This window comes from Lemur catta, chromosome 4 (assembly GCF_020740605.2).
Source record: "Lemur catta isolate mLemCat1 chromosome 4, mLemCat1.pri, whole genome shotgun sequence".
NCBI classification, from domain to species: Eukaryota; Metazoa; Chordata; class Mammalia; order Primates; family Lemuridae; genus Lemur; species Lemur catta.
In genome coordinates this window covers 16,710,275-16,728,539 of record NC_059131.1, presented here as the reverse complement: position 1 = coordinate 16,728,539, position 18,265 = coordinate 16,710,275, and the positions used below count along the sequence as shown (strand labels likewise).

The 18,265-nt window shown below is 51.8% G+C and overlaps 1 protein-coding gene across 1 annotated transcript in view; it reads right to left on the bottom strand.

Annotated features, from left to right (window-relative positions):
- The window catches only part of KLHL29 (kelch like family member 29), a 286,460-nt gene that overhangs the window by 201,656 nt on the left and 66,539 nt on the right, over nt 1–18,265 (bottom strand). The window contains exon 3 of the mRNA XM_045550613.1: nt 6,187–6,294. Within this exon, the coding sequence (XP_045406569.1) occupies nt 6,187–6,294 (108 nt within the window). The remainder of the gene's footprint in view (nt 1–6,186; nt 6,295–18,265) is intronic.

The following is an 18,265-nucleotide window of genomic DNA, read 5'->3' as shown; positions in this document are numbered from 1 at the left end:
TGAGAGCCCCTTGAGGACAGGGCTTTGGTCTGACCCCTCTGGATCCCAGTAAGAACAATGTACAGTGTGGCTGCCAATACGTGTTGAAGGAATGAATGAATGAGGGCTCAAACACCCTTTTGTTTCATCACATGCTGAGTATTCAACCTACGGCCCCCAGTACTCCTGGTACTATCTGTCCTGTTGCAAGAGAGAGAAGGGGGAGGGGGAAGGAAATAAATTTATGATTAGAAGAGTAAAGCTTAAAAGTTTTTTTGAGTGGCTTTCGAGTATGTATAAATGAGATCACCAATAAGGGTCCACAAATTTTGGAGCCTGGTCCCTCCATATATGCACACATGGTGCTTCCCTGAGCAGGGTGCTGGCAGAGCCACTACTAGCCTAATTCGGTATTTTTGTGCAAATTAGGGAGAGTCGCCCCTCCCTCCGAGCTCTCAAGGGCACAGCAAAGCTCCTGGCGTGCAGGCTGGGTGTCAGCCCCACGCCTCCTCGACCAGATGCCCTTACGGAGGACACAGACCCACAACTGTTCCCAGCAGCCCCGGCCACTGGAGCAGGTGCAAGGTAAGCAAGGAGACCGGCTGCTTGGAAAATCAAATTTTGCCACAAAAATAAACTCTGAGGTTTGCAGAGAAGCTATTTCTAGCCCAGGTGCCAAATGAGGTTCTACAGCTAGACTGGACTGCTGTGCGCCCCTCCACCCCACCCGCCGTCAGCTCAGAGACTGCCCCGTGCATGCTGTTCCTAGCCCCTTGGCTTCCAGGATTTGGAAAGATTCCCAGTCCTGCCCTGGGCATCGCCTGGCTTTTGCCAACAATCTCCGCCTACTGCTCCGCATGTGGACCAGAATGGCAGAGGTGGTGGTCCCAACTGGCTGCCGTCCTGGGCCGGGTGATGCTCTGGTGGCCCAGCCCCAGTCATCCCTGGCCTCCCCCCAGTCCTGTCTCAGCACTGCAGATGGTGCGAACGGAGCCAGCCTCTCCTATGGGGCCTTGGAGGGCTCTCCTCGGCAGACCTGGTTGCAATTCCCCCTTGTGGGACTACCAGAATGAGGCCACTGGCCCGGCCTGAGGCTGGCGAGGGGGAGGCTCCAGCCCTCTTCTGGGAGGCCTGACTTGAGGGGGGAGCTGTGCCCAGGTCCCAGCCCAAGAAAAGCAGGGACCTTTCTATTCTGTTTGTTTTCACCTCCCCGAGTTCCAGAAAGGATTTCAGGGGACCTAAAAGGATACATTAAGACATCATAAATCAAAAGTAGGAGAGAGAACAACAAGTGTAGGAGCAGTAAATGGAGCAGGGAATGTCGCCTACAGAAATCCTATTTAGAAAGTCCCATGCATGGGCTACAGGTGGGCCACGAATTTGCCCCCAGGCTTGGCGGTGCTTCTGGCCTTAGCTGTCCACTGGAATCGCCTGGGGAGTTTACAAAAGTACTAATGCCTGGGCCCACGGCACACAGATTTTGATCTCATTGATCTGGTATGTAGCCTGGGTCTGAGGAATTCAGAACTCTCCCTAGGTGACTTTAATATGCACCCAGGTTGAGAGCTACTGCGTAGAGAGCTTGGGAGAGGCAAACAAGACTCTGATCTATTACAGTGCAATTCACGGATCTGTGAGCCACTGTGACAACGGCTTGGGAGAAGAATATGTCTGTGCTGGAATCAGAGCTACTTCTCCCAAGGGTCCTAGCCAAGGAGTCACAAGTGACAGGATCAACATGAACTGCCACAAAATTCTAAATGAGGGCATATCATTGTGATCTGCAGGGCACTAGATGTTCTAGAATCCTGTAGGGTTCATGTATAAGCATCTGGGGTGGAATGGGTGACATGAACACAGTGTGACATGGCTGAGGTACCCAGTTTTTGAATTGCTTGATTGAGAGGGTAGATTTTAGAGTATCTGAAAGAACAAATGGACTATCCATCATCTGGGAATAATGTTTTGCAAAATCTCTATAACTTCCTTCTCGATTCCTCAAGGCACAGAACTCAGGAATTTGGTAACACCTTTAAGTTGAAAGTAGTGGTTAAAGTTTTAAAACACACAGATACCCAATCTCCTGAGAACAATTATATCAAAATATCTGGGGGAAGGACCCTGGCATCATCTGTAGTTTTAAAGCTCTGCAGGTGATTCCAATGTGCACTGAGGGCCGGGCTCTGCTGGCCCAGGTGGCACCGTTCCTCCCCTTAACCTCTCAGTCTTCTCCTGAGAGGTGGGAAGGTCAGTGTCATTCCCATTTTACAACTGGAAAGACCAAGGCTCAGAGGTTCTATAGGGCTTGCCCAGAGTTAGTGGTAGAGCTGGGACTAGACGCCAGGGGCCTGCCTCCAATCCCAGGGTCCCCTCCACCACACTGCTCATGGGGACACTGTGTGTGGCCCTATGACCTCTGAACTGAATAAAATCATCTGGTCCCATGAGGTGTGCGTGGACTGGGCCCTGGGCTGGGCCTGCAGAGAGGAAAGGATGTCCCTGTCCTCAAGGAGCTCAGGGTCTAGGAAGGACAGTGCAAAGCCCGAGGCAAAGAAGATTGAGATTCGGAGCTGAGGCAGGAGCAGGCAGAGGTGTCCCTCATAGACGGGGTCATCGAGGCAGCAAAGCAGCAACTGTTTTTTCAGACTGGCCGAGTCTGAGCTGCAAATCAGGCAGGCAGGGAACTGATGCAGGAGCCTTTGGAGAAGGGTCTGGGCCTGAGGACAGAGATGCCATGTGGGAGTCAAGCCCGGGGACAGCTGAAACAAGGCAGTAGTGATGGCTGGAGCCAGGGAGCCGAGGACACCCCTCACTTACAGGAAGGAGGTGGCAGAGGAGTTGGAGGCCCGTGGTCCACGTGGCAAGAGGGAGAGCAGCTCCGTTTCCCCATGAAACTGGAGCGGGGTAGGGGAGGCCCCTGGCTGATCCCGAGGTGGACGGGGCAGGCTGGAGGTCTCGAGGCCCTCTCGGTGCAAAGCTGTGGAACAGCTGCAGGGTGCTGGCAGGAATGGGCCAGTGGTCCCCAGTGACACCTGTGCAGGGCCGAGGGCTCGGCTAAGGCTCTGCTGAGGGATATGGGCCCCAGCCAGTTGGCGGGGCCCCATCTCTGAGCGCCCCAATGCCCGGTGGGGGAAGGGGCTGTGGAGGTCCCTAGTGTGGCCAGGAAAGGCAGCAAGAGTCAGAGGACAAGAGGGTGACAAAGTGTCCGTGTTGGCCATTAGCCTGAGATGTCTGCCCTCAGGCCCATCCTTGGGGAGGACACCGCGGAGGCCACATGGGGGTGGGGAGGGAAGCCGGGGAGGGGAGGAGGGCCCAGACGGCTCCAGGAAGCAAGGCTGTCCCAGCGCCAGAGTGAAGGCAGGCAGGGGACAGGAGAGAGTGGCCCGAGAGGGCGCTTGCAGGACCCACGGGGCAGTGCAGCTGCGGTGAACCCGGGGCACAGCCGGCCACGGTGTGCTTTGATGGAACAGCTCTAAGTCCCATCAGCTCCAGAGACATCTGCAATGACCTTGAGGATGCAGGGGGCAGGCAGGGCGTTTTGTCTGCTGAGGGCAGTGGGGTGAACGGCCCGGAGAGGCAGTACTGAGACAGTCCCAAGGAGGAAGGCAGGGATGCCGCACAGGGTGGCTGGGGCCAGTGAGGATCCGCCCTGCCCGGCACCACCGCCAAGGCCCCAGGTGTCCGCGAAGGCCCAGCCTGTGGTCCTGCACAAACCCAGTCCTCAGCTCAACTTCCCGCCCGCCCCACCGTGCAGGTATCAGATTTCACTCCTGCTCGCTCACCCTTGGTTACTTGGGTGGTTTTCATCAAACTGCTGAAAAGCAGAGAGCAGCCCTCCATGCTCCTGAACCGGCCAGCTCAGGAGCAGGTTACACAGAGCCTGGTGAGCTGGCCCAGTTTCCACAGTAAGCCGATAGGTTCTGCCACCGATCGCCAGGCCACAGTGGGTCTCGGAACCTCCTTATCTTCTTGGGAATCGATGGGCTCACGTAAGGGGAGAGCACATCGCAGCACTGGGCCATGCCTGGGGGGTGCCCTCGGGCGCGGTCCTGGCTGCAATGGAGCCATGTGTTTACTCCAAGCCCAGTAGGTGCTGGTGGGGGTGGTGGGGGCAGAACCAGGGATGGCTCAGAGGGGATCCCCATCCTCCGGGCACTGACCGAGTCGTAAGGAAGACAGACATGGGTCTGGGGACACCAGTCCGGGGGACACAGAGATTGAGGCCCACAAAGAGTACATCCTACCAGGCATGCCTTGTGAGACCACCTTCAGGGTCCCTCCCATCCTTCTTGGGGGCTGGGATGAACAAGAGCCATGTGTCACTCTGTATCAGCAGCAGGCAAGGGAAGACCCCAAGCTAAGGGCCACCATGTGAGACACCAAGACCCACTGCCATGGGGGCTCTCTATCCCCTTCCCTCCTGCCAGTGTCCAAAGCTCAAAGGCATATCCAAGGAAAGCTGACTTCTGTGAACAGCATCTTCCAATCTCTTCTCTGCCTGTCTAGGAGCTGGAAATGGTACAGTCACCAACCTGAGGCTTAACTGTCTTGTTTTCCAACTCCCATTCTCTGACCCGACAGACACAGAGGCAAACCACTCCCCAGTGTACAGGATAACTAACAAGGACAGCTGTCCCCAGTCAGTGGTGCCAGTAGGCGTGTGCCAACAGCCCACCAGCTCTCTAGGTCAGGAACCCATCTGTCCTCCTCTGGCTGCCCCCACTGGGCTGCTGGGTGGCGGCAGGCTGGATGCACAGCGGGGTGGGTGGCAGGGCTTATCCCACTTCAGTGGCTGATCCCGGCCCAGGCCGGAGCCTCTTCCCACTTCCTGCTGACAACCACGGCTTCCTGCAGCCTGAGATCCTAGCACCACATTTTCTCCTCTCCGTGCAAGGGCTCTGGCCGTGGAGGGCCATCCTCAACCCTACCATCTCTGCGTCCACAGAGAAAGCTCTCTGGCAGCAGAGAATCTGGGCATGGCAGGGACTCTGTGGGTCTGATGCTCTGCCCCTGCTGCAGAGGGAAGCTGGGGTTCAGGCCACAGTCGGCCCCCGGCAGAGGTCAGGAGGCTCCCGGACAGAGAGCACCAGAGCAGGGCGCTGAGAATAACGCAGTGCTGGGGCCGCTATGGCCTGTGCTCACCTGGCACCAGGCCTTGTGTGTCGTGCAGACGCAGCTTTGGCCCACGGACTCCCAAAGGCTGAAGTGCCACAAGGACATGCCAGGCTGGGCCAGCTCAGCCTCCACTGTCCTGAATCCCAGGCCCAGGCCCCATCCCTTCCATGGGGCGAGTGTTGCCAGCGCCAGCTCCAGGCCTGCCTGCGTGTTTGGGCGCATTCCTGGCCTGCAGGCTGGGAGCCAGAGCAGCCTTGCAGATTCTTTTCAGAAGATCTTGCCCTCCCAAGGTAGGCCACATTCGCCCTGCTCTCCAGCTGCCTGAACCTGCTCGGAGAATCGAAACTTCAGGCCAGACTTCTATAAATTTAACCCCAGGAAATAATCAAATGACTGTGCAAAGATACATATGAAAAAGCATTTGTGGTGGCGTTATGTGTAAATGATGACATTGATTTCTATTTACTGACATAAAAATATACCTTGATGTATTGACTCGAAATAACCTGCTACCAAGCAGTATCTACAGTACAATCCGCGCATGTGTGCATGCGGTCTCTACGTATGTGCGTAAGAAGAGGCTGGAGAGAGACCTGAAATGGTTATCTCTGGGGAATATGATTATAAGTCATTTATACAATTTAGCTACTATCTTTTAAACTCTTTTTATGATGAACAAATAATATTCTCATGATCTTTAATAATACATTTTAACAACAAAAAAGTTCAATTATAAAACTTAAATTTGTTAAATTACAAAAGAAAGAAGAATGACAGTGTTGGAGGAGCTACGGGTCACCTAGCTGCTGGCCACCCCCAGGTCCAACCTCCTGGGGAAACCCAAGACCCAGGTAAGCGAAGAAGTCACGGTGATGTCCTGGGTGGATCCCGGGAGGGCTCAGGCCCAGACGGCCCAGCTAAGCCTCGCACCAGCGGATCACAGGCCTGTGGTAAAAATCTCGCTGACCAAAGGGCGAGGGGGCCAGCTACACTCTCCTCCCTTCTCTCGGACGCGGCATGTGAGAGCAGGGAGCCGGCTGTGCCCAGGCCTCAGGCTTCTCTTATTTCCAGGTGAGCTGAGCAGAGACCTACCTTGTGCCGCCCGTCTCTGGCAAGCTCTGGATTCGTCCCCAGGATGTAAAATCCTCGATGGCCACCAACACTTAGCAAAGCATGAGCATCACCAGGAAGCCAGACAGTCTAGAAAGAGAAGGGAAGAGAGTGGGGTTGGGGTGGGGAAAAGGTATCATTTTCTGCCAAAAGATCTAGTTCGAGTTCTTAGAGGAGCCTCACCCCGAATGGATGCTAGTCTTGGCCTTGGATTGTCCCGATGTGAGCTGCCTAGTGTGGACTGTCTCACACGGGGGATCCCAGACTCTGCCCCACACGCACGTAACGAGGCCAAGTGAGTAGCAGAGTAATCCAAGTGGCAGACACCAGGTATCCCTCCCTGTCCCCACGCACACAAAGCCCTAATCCCCACCACTGAGCCACCAACACTGAATAAGAGCGAGAACAATGGCATTGTCTTCCATCTAATCCAAAGGAAGGAACTCCAGCAATGGGGAAAAATAAAAAATTTAAGTCTTTAATCTAATGCTGAAAAGGACACAAACTCTAGAATTACAAAAACAAGTCATTACTTCTTTCAGACAATGGGCAAGAAGACCTTGAGGAGGGAAAGAATAGGTTCCCTGGAGAAAATTTTTAAAAAAAAAAATTATAGATTTAATAGCTAGCAGATAGAGGCTATCTATTATGGGGAGGCAGGGCCACTCCTAGTCCCCTCTTTTAAATGCAATGTATGAGAAAGTCATCTTCACGACGGGAAATGGCATTCTCCCCTGCAAAAACGCACGACTGTCATTACCCGGGAATCAATATATTTTTTTAAACTGGATATATCATTATCAATTGATTTTCCTTTTTCCTCTTAGCACTCCAGAGTCCTGGGTAGCAGGGGAAGGCTTTAATGTTATGTGAAGGATTTGGACAGGTAAATAAGTTATTGTAAACTGATTCCACCTTATGGCCGGCTGCTCCCCGACAACGCGACGGGTCTTTCTCAGACCCTCTCAACCTAAGCTTTTTCAGCTGCCACTGACAGAGACACACACGGGCCACATCAAGTAGCCATTTCAAAGCTGAAGGTGGCAAAAATATATGATTTTTTCCCAAGGATAGAGCGTTCCCTTTACGATGAAGAAATAACCTCCGGGGGGAAGCAAAGGAAGCCAACGTCACCATTTAATTTTGACACAGAGCCAAGGTAGTGAGTACATTTCCTCTACCAAGCCTACAGGATGCACAAGGATCAATTGATCACTTTAGCCACGAGGTATTGGCAATACTGGGGACAAGAAAAAGATCAGTGTATTTCTGGGACAGATCCTGGGCAGGTACGTGTTGGTGGAAAGGGAGAGGTCTGGGAGACGGGGGTCAAGCCATTTTTAGGTTCCCGAGAATCTCATTCATTCATTGAGTGCCTGCCATGTGTCAGGCAATGATCTAGGCACATGTGTGAATAAAACAAATATTCCTGCCCTCATGGAGCTTATACTCTAGACGGTGGAAACATAAAATATATGATAAACTTAAGAACTAAGGGAAAACTGTTAGCACATTGGAAGGGAGTAGGTGCTGATTATTTGAGAAGAACGGAGCAGCGTGGGGGTGGTGCTGGAGGATGATGGTGCAGTGTAAACAGGGTGGGCAGGTGACAGGGTGACACGTGAGCACACACTTCGAGGACATGAGCGGTAGGTCATGCAGGACTCTGGGCGGAGCTGAGCATACCAGGCAGAGGGAAGAGCCGGTGTCAGCACCGAGCGGGGAACATGATTGGTGTGTTCCAGCGTCAGCAAGAAAGCCACTGTGGCTGGATGACGGAGACCGTAGTAGGAGGTGAGAGTCTCGATTGTGTAGGGCCTTGTAGGCTGCCGTCAAGGCTACTAACTTGGAGCCCAAGATCCCAGCTGCCATCTTTGGAAGGGGCTCCCCAAACTCTCAGAGGTCAGTTTCAGGTGAACCTGCTTCCCTTCTCCTCAGCCCGGATGGCTCAGCTGTCTTCCGCCAGCCAATGCTGCGTCCCACTTACAACGAGGCTGTGCCGAATGAACACGACACAGGCCAGACAGGAGCACCTAGGGGCAGAAGAGGGAAGGGAGCACAGGGCTGTCTGTCTGTCCTGATGACAATGGCCTTGCCCTTCCTACTCTGTGGTCCCCAGAGGCCACTTCTAGAGGAGATAACTGAAACTGTCCTGAACAAAAATAAACCACATGCAAAGCTGAGTTCTTTGGGACTTTTCCCTCATGTGCTAAGGGAAAGATCTTGATGAACGGACATGTTGGCCATTACAGACTGTGCTGGGCGTCTTCTGTTTGCCCCATCCTGTTCTGTGCCCTGGGGGCCTCACCTGACCACCCTGCCAGCTCTGAGACCCTCTGACTTCCAGTTAGATTCAGCTCATGCAGGCACCTGCAGGACACAGGGGATTGGGCTGGGGTCGGGGATTTATTCCCCTATTTCCCTCCCTCAGTGTCCTTCGGCTGAAGGTCATGGCCCTCCTTGGGGGACAGGCTGCACGTGGCTCTCTCTCTGGGTCCAGCAATAGCTCCCTCCCCTGTCCGCTTAGGCTGAGAGGCGGTAATTTCACTCAGCTCCCTTAGGAGCCCTGGGTATGGCTCTATGGCCGGTTCTTTATACTGCACCTACTCCCCTGTGGATAGTCCTTTTATTTAACTCTCCTCAAATTACACATTTGAATGTGTCTCTTTCCTTTCAAGGCCCCAACATATGCATTTGCAGAGAGGGTTAAAAGCAGGACTTTGGAATCAGACAGATCTGATTTAGAATTCTAACACAGCCACTTAGTTTTGTGACACCAGGTAAGTTATTTAATTCCTATGAACCCTTGTTTCCCATTCTAAAAACTAGAGACCCCTTACATAATCCTCCTCCTCCCCCACTAGCACCGCAGTCTCAGCATCCCCCCACTAGCACCGCAGTCTCAGCATCGCCGTCACCCACTTGAAGTCCCAGGGCAAGTGGCACCTGCTTCACGATGCCTTTGCCCACCCCAACCACAAACTCTTCCCTTGAGGGGTTTCCAACTGTTCTCAGCTCACATGTGGCATTAGTGGCTGTCTCAGATTTTATTTACATTTTCACATCTTCCCTTCCTTGCTCTCTTTCCTCCTCCTCGACCTCCACTCCTTGTAGTTAGATCGTGGGCTTTCTGAGAAATAGACATTATCTGTTTGAATCTCTGGTCCACAGCATGCATCCCACGGTGGTGTATAACAGATCCTTGACTCATTATTTTTTCTTCTTAGGAGGCGTATAAGATACATCCACGCACATAAACACATTCTATTAATACTCTAATGAGATGCACGGTATTTAAAGGGATTTTTAAATAAATTACTAGAACCGATTTCTAGTAATAATTTTGTTCCCAAGTGAACCTTATGTTTCCAAAGATCATGGCTTGGGAAAATGAATCTCAGGAATGAGCCCACAAAATCACAGGCAGCTAGGTAAGGTTTTCTATCTTTAGGTGAGACGAAGAACTCCCCTGGAGCTTTTAGGGATTAATTTTGGACATCTCTGGTCAAAATGACCCTTTCCCTTTCACTAATTTCATCATCAAAGGACAGTTTACAATCTTCAGGAAAATAACATTAAAAAGCCAAAGGATAGGGGACTATTTATTTAAAAATAACAGTAGGTAATCAGTCACTGCAGGCGAAAAGGCTCCTATGACCTTCACCTTCCCAAGGAGCTTAAGAGATGCTAATTGACTTTGACAGGGCATTAAGACCAAGATGAAAGCAGGACCCTTGAATGGGCTGTTTGGGTTAAATGCTGGGAGAGCTTCAAACTTAAACTAAAGAAAAATGTTGAGATGCATTCTAAGTTTATAAAGGAAGACGATTCTTGACACGAATCAAATTGATTGCCAAGAGAATGATAAGCAAGGGCCCCAAGATTTTTTACTTCTCTATAAAAGACACCAATGTTTGTTTGTTTGTTTTATTTTGGAAAGAAACTGCCTTCAGAGAGGAGAAACCAATTAGAGAGTCTCCAGTTTGATGCAGGATCAGAAAGCAGCCCTGCCTGGGTCTTAACCATGCTCCCCAATTACGATCCCAGAGCCCAGAAGTTCAGCACCCCTCAGCAAAGTGGGAAACAAACAGTCTTTCTTCCTTAGAGAAGAAAAGCAAAGCAACTCGAGGCTGTAAACCACAGGGAGAAAATCAGCTCCCCAGCCCACCCTCCTGGCAGCCCAGGCGGGGCATTCCAGGCCCAAGACAACGGTCTCAAATGTCTGCTCCAGATGTAACCTGCAAAGGGAACTCTCATTCATATCCTGTTTCTTTTAAGAAGAGAGAAAACCAGGCCATCCATTAATAATATCAACCATGGGCTCACCAAGGCCTGCAGGCGTCTTGCCAACACACAAATAAACACTCCTAGAAGGTTTATCCATCAGGTTCACGACAGTTCGTGGGCTGAGGGGTATGGAAGGCACTGCTTTTAAAAGGGGAGAATGAAGGTGCAAAGATGGAGTACATTATGGGAGTCCACCCAGCACGAGGCAGAGGCTTCCTATTCCATTACGGAGCCAGAATGGGCCATTGATGAGATCCATTACTTATTTTCAACTGCTAGGATGCACCTTCTGGCAAGCTTTTTCGTGGGCATGAATTCGTCCAAGAAAGATAGTGTCTGCAGAGGCCCCAGGGCCTGATTGAGAGAGAACAACATTTTCATAATGCTTGAAGTTTACATTTTCTCATTTACTTTTTCTAACAAATTTGTGAGTTGATTATTTTTATTATCCCCATTTTATAGAGGAGGAAACAGAGGCTCATGGCAAATAAGTGGTCTTGGGTTCACTCTGCAGTCACCACCAATGGGCTGAATAAAGACACAGGGGTCAGCGGACAGCCCTCATGCCACTCCGTCCCTGCTGCCCCCAGCCCCTTGCCCACTTCTCAGCAGCTCCCAGATGTCCTGGTGGTGGTCACGTTACCGAGGGCTCCCCTCGGCTTGCACAGACCCTCCCACACCAGATACGCCTCAAGCTACCCCTCCCTCCCCTGAGCCTCTGTCAAGAGTAAGGCCACTTGCCTAGATTTTCCACTACTACGAATTCTGTGTTTCTCAATCTTTTGTTCATTATCACCCCTCCCGACCCCATGAGAGAAAACTTAAATTGTATTTAAATTCTCCCTAAAAGAGAAAATAAACTCTAAGGAGTAAGATTTCACTGGATGGGGCTGAACTCTGGAGGGTCACAAATCATTGTAACATCTAAGAGTTTTTCGCCCTCTCTTCCAACTCTAGGAACCAATATTCCCAACCCCCTCCCAGTTGAGACTTCATTCGTAAAATTGATCAACGTTCCTCAAATTTGCTGTTTCCAGACCCTTATCTTGGGCATGGCACTGCCACCACCTACCCGCCACGAAAACCCCAATCCCTCCTTCCTGCCCCCGCCACACCCAGCATCGTGCAGAAAGCAGGCAGATTTGTCTGTTCTGATTTCTGTGGCCAGTGCCTCATGTCATGCCTCTGCACCTCTCACCTTGACAGGGACCGAATCCTGTCCCCCAAATTCGTTTGTTGAAGCCCTGACCCCTCATGTGACTGTATTTGTAGAAAGGGCTTTGAGGAGGTGATCAAGGTTAACTGGGACATGAGGGTGGCACCCTGAGCCAACAGAATGACAGAACTGGTGTTCTTGTAAAAGAGGAGGTGACGCCAGAGAGCTGGCTCTTCCCCCACAGGGAGAGGGTGGCCGTCTGTGGGCCGGGACAAGGGCCCTCACCAGAGCTGGACCTTAATCCGGGACTTCCTAGCCTCCAGCGCCGCCAGAAAATCAGTTTCTGCTGTTGAAGCCACCAGTCCGTGCCGCTTTGTTATGGCCGCCCGAGCTGACTAGACACCTGTGTCACAGCAACAATCTCCCAGGAAGGCTCCAGCTCCCCAAGAGGCCCTGCTGCCCCCAGAGGGATTGCGCTCCACCCCAGAATGGTCCCAGCACTCCTCCGACCAAAAGGCATCCCTGGTCCAGGGCCCTGGAGAACCCAGGAAGCCCAGACTGTGCCCAGATTGCGGTCCCCCCCCCCCCAGACGGTCCCAGCTTCTCTCTGCCTCCACGGCCCTCTGTGGACCACCTCTCTCCTGCTTTCACCCCTTCTCCTCCTGAAAACTCCTCCTGGGAAGTTTCCCTGCACTCTCTGGAGTGCAGGAACTGCAGGCAAAGCACTGGAGGCTTTCACGATCGGGGCACATGTGTCACCCAAGGAGGCTTCCTGACGGGCAGGTTTATACCAAAGGGGCCCATTTCCTAGCCCCCCCGGCTGATCTGGAGAGAGAAGAATGGGAAGATAAGGAAAATGGGGTGCCCATCACCTGAATGGACCCTAAGTTACACCATGACACGACTGTGCCAGAAACCCACACTGAACCATTTCAGAAAAAAAAAGTTGCAAATCAAAAGCCCCACCCCCCCGCCAAAACATTTTCTTGTTACACAGCAGACCCCTCAGAAATGACATTAACTAGGACTCACCCAACCCAGCCCCACCACTCAATGCCAGCGCACATCCCCCTGCCCTCCTGCCACCAGTTAATATAGATCTGCCTGTCACTGGAGCCGGGACCGGGATGACCCTTGCATTTTCTGAAGGCTAGAAGATGAGGAGAAGCCGAAGGTGCCATCTGGACCTACCAAAGCCTGACTCGCCTGCAGTGGCATTTAAGGTGTCAGCAGAGAGCGTATACCGGCACGTAGTAGATGCTCAGTAAAGCTCAAGGAAGGAAAATGCCTACAAGGTTCAACTCATTTTCTACAATTTTTCTTTGAACATCTGGAAGATGTTCACACCACAGGTTCATGATTGGAATATAAACCAGTTTAAAAAAAATCAGACATTGCTTCCAGATTTTGCTCTTATAAACAGGCCCACATCCTCCCTTTAAATTGCAATAATTCCTTTCCAGATGTTGCTTCTCCTCCAGACCCATAAATTTAAGCTTTTCATGATGATGCTTCCCATTTGCCTGGCGCTGTGGGCTGTCTGGGGTGCTCCTGCATCTCCTCTCCCTCATGAGATGCCGTGTGAACCCCGAGAGGCAGGGCAGGTGCCCACACCCCTGGCTCCTTGCCAGGCAGGCCAGCTGCGGCTCTCCCAGGTTGTGGTGCTGACACCCAGAGCCATCCAGGTCTCCATGTGGGTGGGCGTCAGAGACCCACGGCGCCCACACTCACCACCTTGTGGCCCCAGGGGCATGGCCCCTTTAACACTCTGCCTCCAATGTGGACAAGTCTCTTCCCTGGATTCTCCCTGACTCCTGGGGCCAGGCTGTAACATTTAAACAAGACTTGACTCTGGAGTCTTGGGGAGTAAAACAAAACAACAGGGCAGGAGTAGGTGAGCAGTGAAAAACAAGCAGCAGGCAGCCAGATGACGGGGCTCCCAGCCTGTTCTCTGGGACAGCCCCTGGGCCCATGTCAGGCCCGTCCCCTCTGTAGCAACCACGGGGGAACTCACACCTAGGCAAGCACCAGCCTCAACTCCCGACCCCACAAGCAGAGCCCAGAGAGAGTAGGACGTCCCTTTCCCCTTCCGCCTTTTCCCGTTTCTCGCCTGAGGTCTGTCCCTTCCCTGATGATCGACGCCGGCACTGCTGGCCGGGTTCTTCAGCGCAGCCTGGGGTCTGCACCCCAAGGCGCACGTAGCCAGCCACACCGGAAAACACCGTGAACCCTCTATACAGACCGGAGCTGTGCATGTCAGCGGGCTGGAGATGGTCGCGGGGACCAGGGAGGCAGCCAGCATGCAAAGCTCACTGGCAGGGTCTGGGGTGAGCCAGCCTGACTGACAGCTGGGAATGTTGAGGTCCCTTGGCGCCCCCCATGCCCTTTTGGGCTGTGGTCTCTTGACAGCTGTAAGAGAAGTGACGGGAACAGGGTGGCCTCACAGGGTTAAACAAGGTGGGCTGTTTGACTCCGTGAGCTTTTGGTTCCCTCACAGAGGTACAGAGAGGTCCACGCACACCTTCTCCCAAGTCTGAGTCCTGTAGCCTCGATCTCGGTCCGTACAGCACAATCAGAGCATCATTGGGGACTTCCACCCTGTCTCTGAGACACCAGTCCGGGGGTTGGCTTAGCCTGTGCAGAGTCAAGAGCACGGAAAATTCACAACCTGAGGGACCTGGGTCTAAAGCTCAGCTCTGTCATTTAATGGCAGTGACCATACCTGCCCGCCCTCCTCTCATGCCCTCTGCCTCAATCTGCTCATCTGTATAATGGGGATGATACCACCAAACGTCCATGACTGTCCTGAGAGTTAAATGTTCTACTGTAAGAAAGGCACTTGGCACGGTCCACCGCACATATAAATGGTAGCTATAACCACTGTAATTACCGTGCCCACTAACTGAGGCACAGAACAGGTATCCCTAAAATACCTCCAGTGCCATGGAGACAGTTGGGAGTCACACTAGATGGTGCCTTCTCTTTTACCACCCTCCCAAGAAGTGAGCGAGCAGGGCCTGGTCAATGGGGAGGGCTCTTCCTTGAGAGGCAGTGGAACCAGTGGGCTGACCACGTGTACAGGAGTCCTGGGGCCATTTACCACTGATCAGGTACCACTCTCTGCTACCTCCAACTCTGTCCCTGAATTTCCTTCTAGAGGTCAGTTTCAGCCTTCACCAGCCCCCCAGCTCCCACCCTCCCTAGCAATCAGGAAACCAAAACCCAGGCCCGAGGGCACACGCTGCTGTGGCTTCTGTTCCCTTACTCCTGTGGGGCTCTGAGCCCAGCCTATCGGGCGGCAGCTGAAAGCCTCTTCTGCACCCCAAGTGGGTCTGAGAGGCACTGCTTCCTCACCCAGTAAAAAGCCACTTTATTTGAATAGATCTGAGGCTGTTTCTATACTCTCAGAGTAGGAAAAAAAAAAAAATTGTGAAAGTCAGTCTTTGGAGATTACAGGACTTTTTACCCAAATATGATGAGTTATCCATTTAAAAATAAACTACAGACAGGCATGTTTCTCTGTACCCAGGCAGAAAGAAGTCATTACCAGGAATTTCTGTAAGTGCTCTGCTTTTCTTGGCCAATGTAGAAACAGCCTAGGAACTGAAAATAGAATGAGAAACTAATTCTGTTTTCCTGGTCTTTACCAACGTGTGTAGGTAAGTAGTTTGATCGCACCATGGCTTCATGTTCCCTCTGAAAAAACGTGCAGCGATGGCTCACCAACCTGACTGCTCTTCTGCAAATGAAACCGGCAACTGAGGAGCAGTCGGTACGAGTGTGCCGAACCCCGGAGCCACAGACGGGCACGGCTGATGTCCAGATACGGCATCAAGGCCAGAGAGGGTGAGTGAGCTCAAGTGCACAGCTGGTCAGCAGGAGAGCTAGGGCTTCCTAACTCCCCGGCCACTGTCCTTTCTTTCATCCAACGACCTTTCTGCAATTTAACTGTCACCAAAGAGCTTCCAGGAAAGTCCCCCAGAAAGGTTAGATAACTTATCCCAACCCAGTCTTCCTTCCTGCAGAAAGTCCCTGTCTCTTCCCCTCTCCTCCCGTCCCCAGTGAGCATTAAATTAAATATTCCTTGCCGCATTATTTTTCAAGCTTGATGTTTCTAAATCCAAAGACATCTATAAATAATACATACTCATTTATATGTACATTTAAAAGATAAAAAAAACCATAACAAAGATACCTGTAGATTCTTATGAATACTAATGGCCTACTTAAGACACAGTGGAAGCGAACGGCTAATGAACACAGGTAAGCATATGTATGAATGTCCCTGTTCCCTCTTGGGCCCATACCCGGGAGCCGGGGAGCCTCCATTCTGAACCCACTCCATTCACTGCTTCTCTCCCACGGTCACATTTAGCCATCTGCTTCTTCTTTTATATGTGGGACTGTGTGTTTTTTCCTCTTCAGTTTTATATGAAACATTTAGCAATGAAGTAGCAAATAAAAATACTACATATCATCTAGAATTCATATAAAATTGTACTTGGCTTTAACGCATCTAAAGGTTGATAAAAAGAAACACATAGATGCTTCTTAAAGGCTTATTTATATTTTATTACACATTACACACATCGCACTCCATTGAGAAAATTTAGAAGCTGATGCGGTTCTCTCTGTCACAAGCCGGCGTGGTGAAGGTACCACATCTATAGAACATTTCTCCTTTGGACACCATGCGCTCGCCTTGCCATTGCCCTGAAGGATGGAAATGGCGCAAACCATCCATCAGGACTCACATTAGTCTTTGGAAGGAGGGGTTTCTCTATTTTTTTTCCCCCTAAAGAGTGTACTCTTGGAATTGTCTGGATGTCCATCCTCCGCCCTGCCTGATGTCTCTGGTCTTCGCTCCAAATTGAGGACCTGGCTGGAGCACCGTCACCTTGGAGACAAACATGCAAGTCAGCTGGAAGCTGGCAGGGGCAGCCTCTGCCCCACTGCACGACCACACGCAGAAATAAGGGGGCATGAGGCTGCCAGTGGCGAGGGCTAAACTCGCTATGTTAGCAGGGTGGAACGGGGTCAGAGGAGGGCGAGGGTTGGGCCACAGGGCCCAGAAGACTTCACGTCAGGGCTTAAGCGAGGTCCTGGAGGAAGAGAGTGCCTGAAAGATCCGCATGGAGAGATTCAGAGGGGCTCACGTCTTAGTTTGGTTCCCCGAAAGGCAGATCCTGGAACAAGGATTTGGATGCAAGTGATTTCTTTGGAAGTGGTTCCAAGAAAGCGCCGTGAGGGAGTAGGATGAGACAGGGCAGGAGAAAGGCTGATCAAGGGAGTGTCAACCTAAGCCACCGCTATGGGCAACTGGGGACCCCCGAACGACTGTGCAGAGTGCACCTTGGAGTTGTCCTACCAAGAGAGGAGGAAGCTGGGGTATTTAGTCATCACCTCCTACCTCTCACTGGCGGAGGGCTGCTTTTGAGGTGTGAATTCACCCACAACTCTAGCCTGCCCTGCCAGTGGGCTGGGCACCCTCACACAGAGAGAGGCAGGACCTGGGACCTGTCAGCAGGTGGCCCCCTGGCTGGGAAATGGGTGACAGCAGGAAGCCGAGCTCCCATCAGCACTTGGACTCTGGGGTGACTACAGCTCCAGCAGCTGCCTAAGTGCTTTGTTCTCTCGGACTGGACCCTCCTGAGTGAGAGGGAGACGCACCCTGCCTACCATAGTGCCAGACCTCAAGCCTGCGCATCCGCGCGGTAGACACCATGTCAAATGTGTTTGTAATGGGATCATCTGCTATCTGTCGGCCGGGCAGCAACCATGTATGAAAAACAACACCGAGGAGCAAATTAAGCGATCTTTCTGCATGCGGCCTGTTTAGAGGAGGAAGGGCTGCTGTTGACAAATCTATTAAAATTATACATAAATTATCTAAAAGCACATAGATACATGTTCAGAATGAGGGCATTGATTATAGGCATTTTAAATACAGCTCGGATTAAATCATCTTGTCTCACTTGAATGGAGTAATAATAATTAAGAGAAGAGGAAGGAGAAAACAAATTGCACCCATCATCTTCCTGACCGTAAGAAATGTTCAGACTTTTCATTTTTCAGAATGATGATGCCTTAAAACACTAAGACGTCTGGCTGCTGCCAAGAATCCTCCGTAAAATGGGTTATAGGACAGAAGGATCCAGGGAGGCCCCTGGATGCCCTCAAAAAGGGGCAGGGGAGAGTGGGGAGCCCACATGTGCCTCTCTGGTCAAGCAGAACCTGAACGAGGATTTGAGGCTGATGATCTATTTGGACAATTCCAGAAAGCTCTGGTGGAGCAGTGGAAAAGTGAGACTTTGAACAACAGAGCTTGCTCTAACTGAGCAGGCAACTGAGCCCAATCCCACTGGGCACCTCTGGCAGACAGGCAGGAGCAGGTCTCAAGGTTGTCCCACCCAAAGTGAGAGGCACTTGGAGATTTTCCCTCCAACCCCCATTTGTTGCCAGCTGAGAGCTGCTGGCAGGGAATTAACTCCCCTGCCCTTCACTTCTGCCCCAAGTGGTCATCAGAGGCAGCGGGGACTCTGGGCTTGGGGTACCCTGGGGAAATGGGGCTCCACCAAGTGTAAACACACCATGCGGGAAACTCATAACCTCTGATTA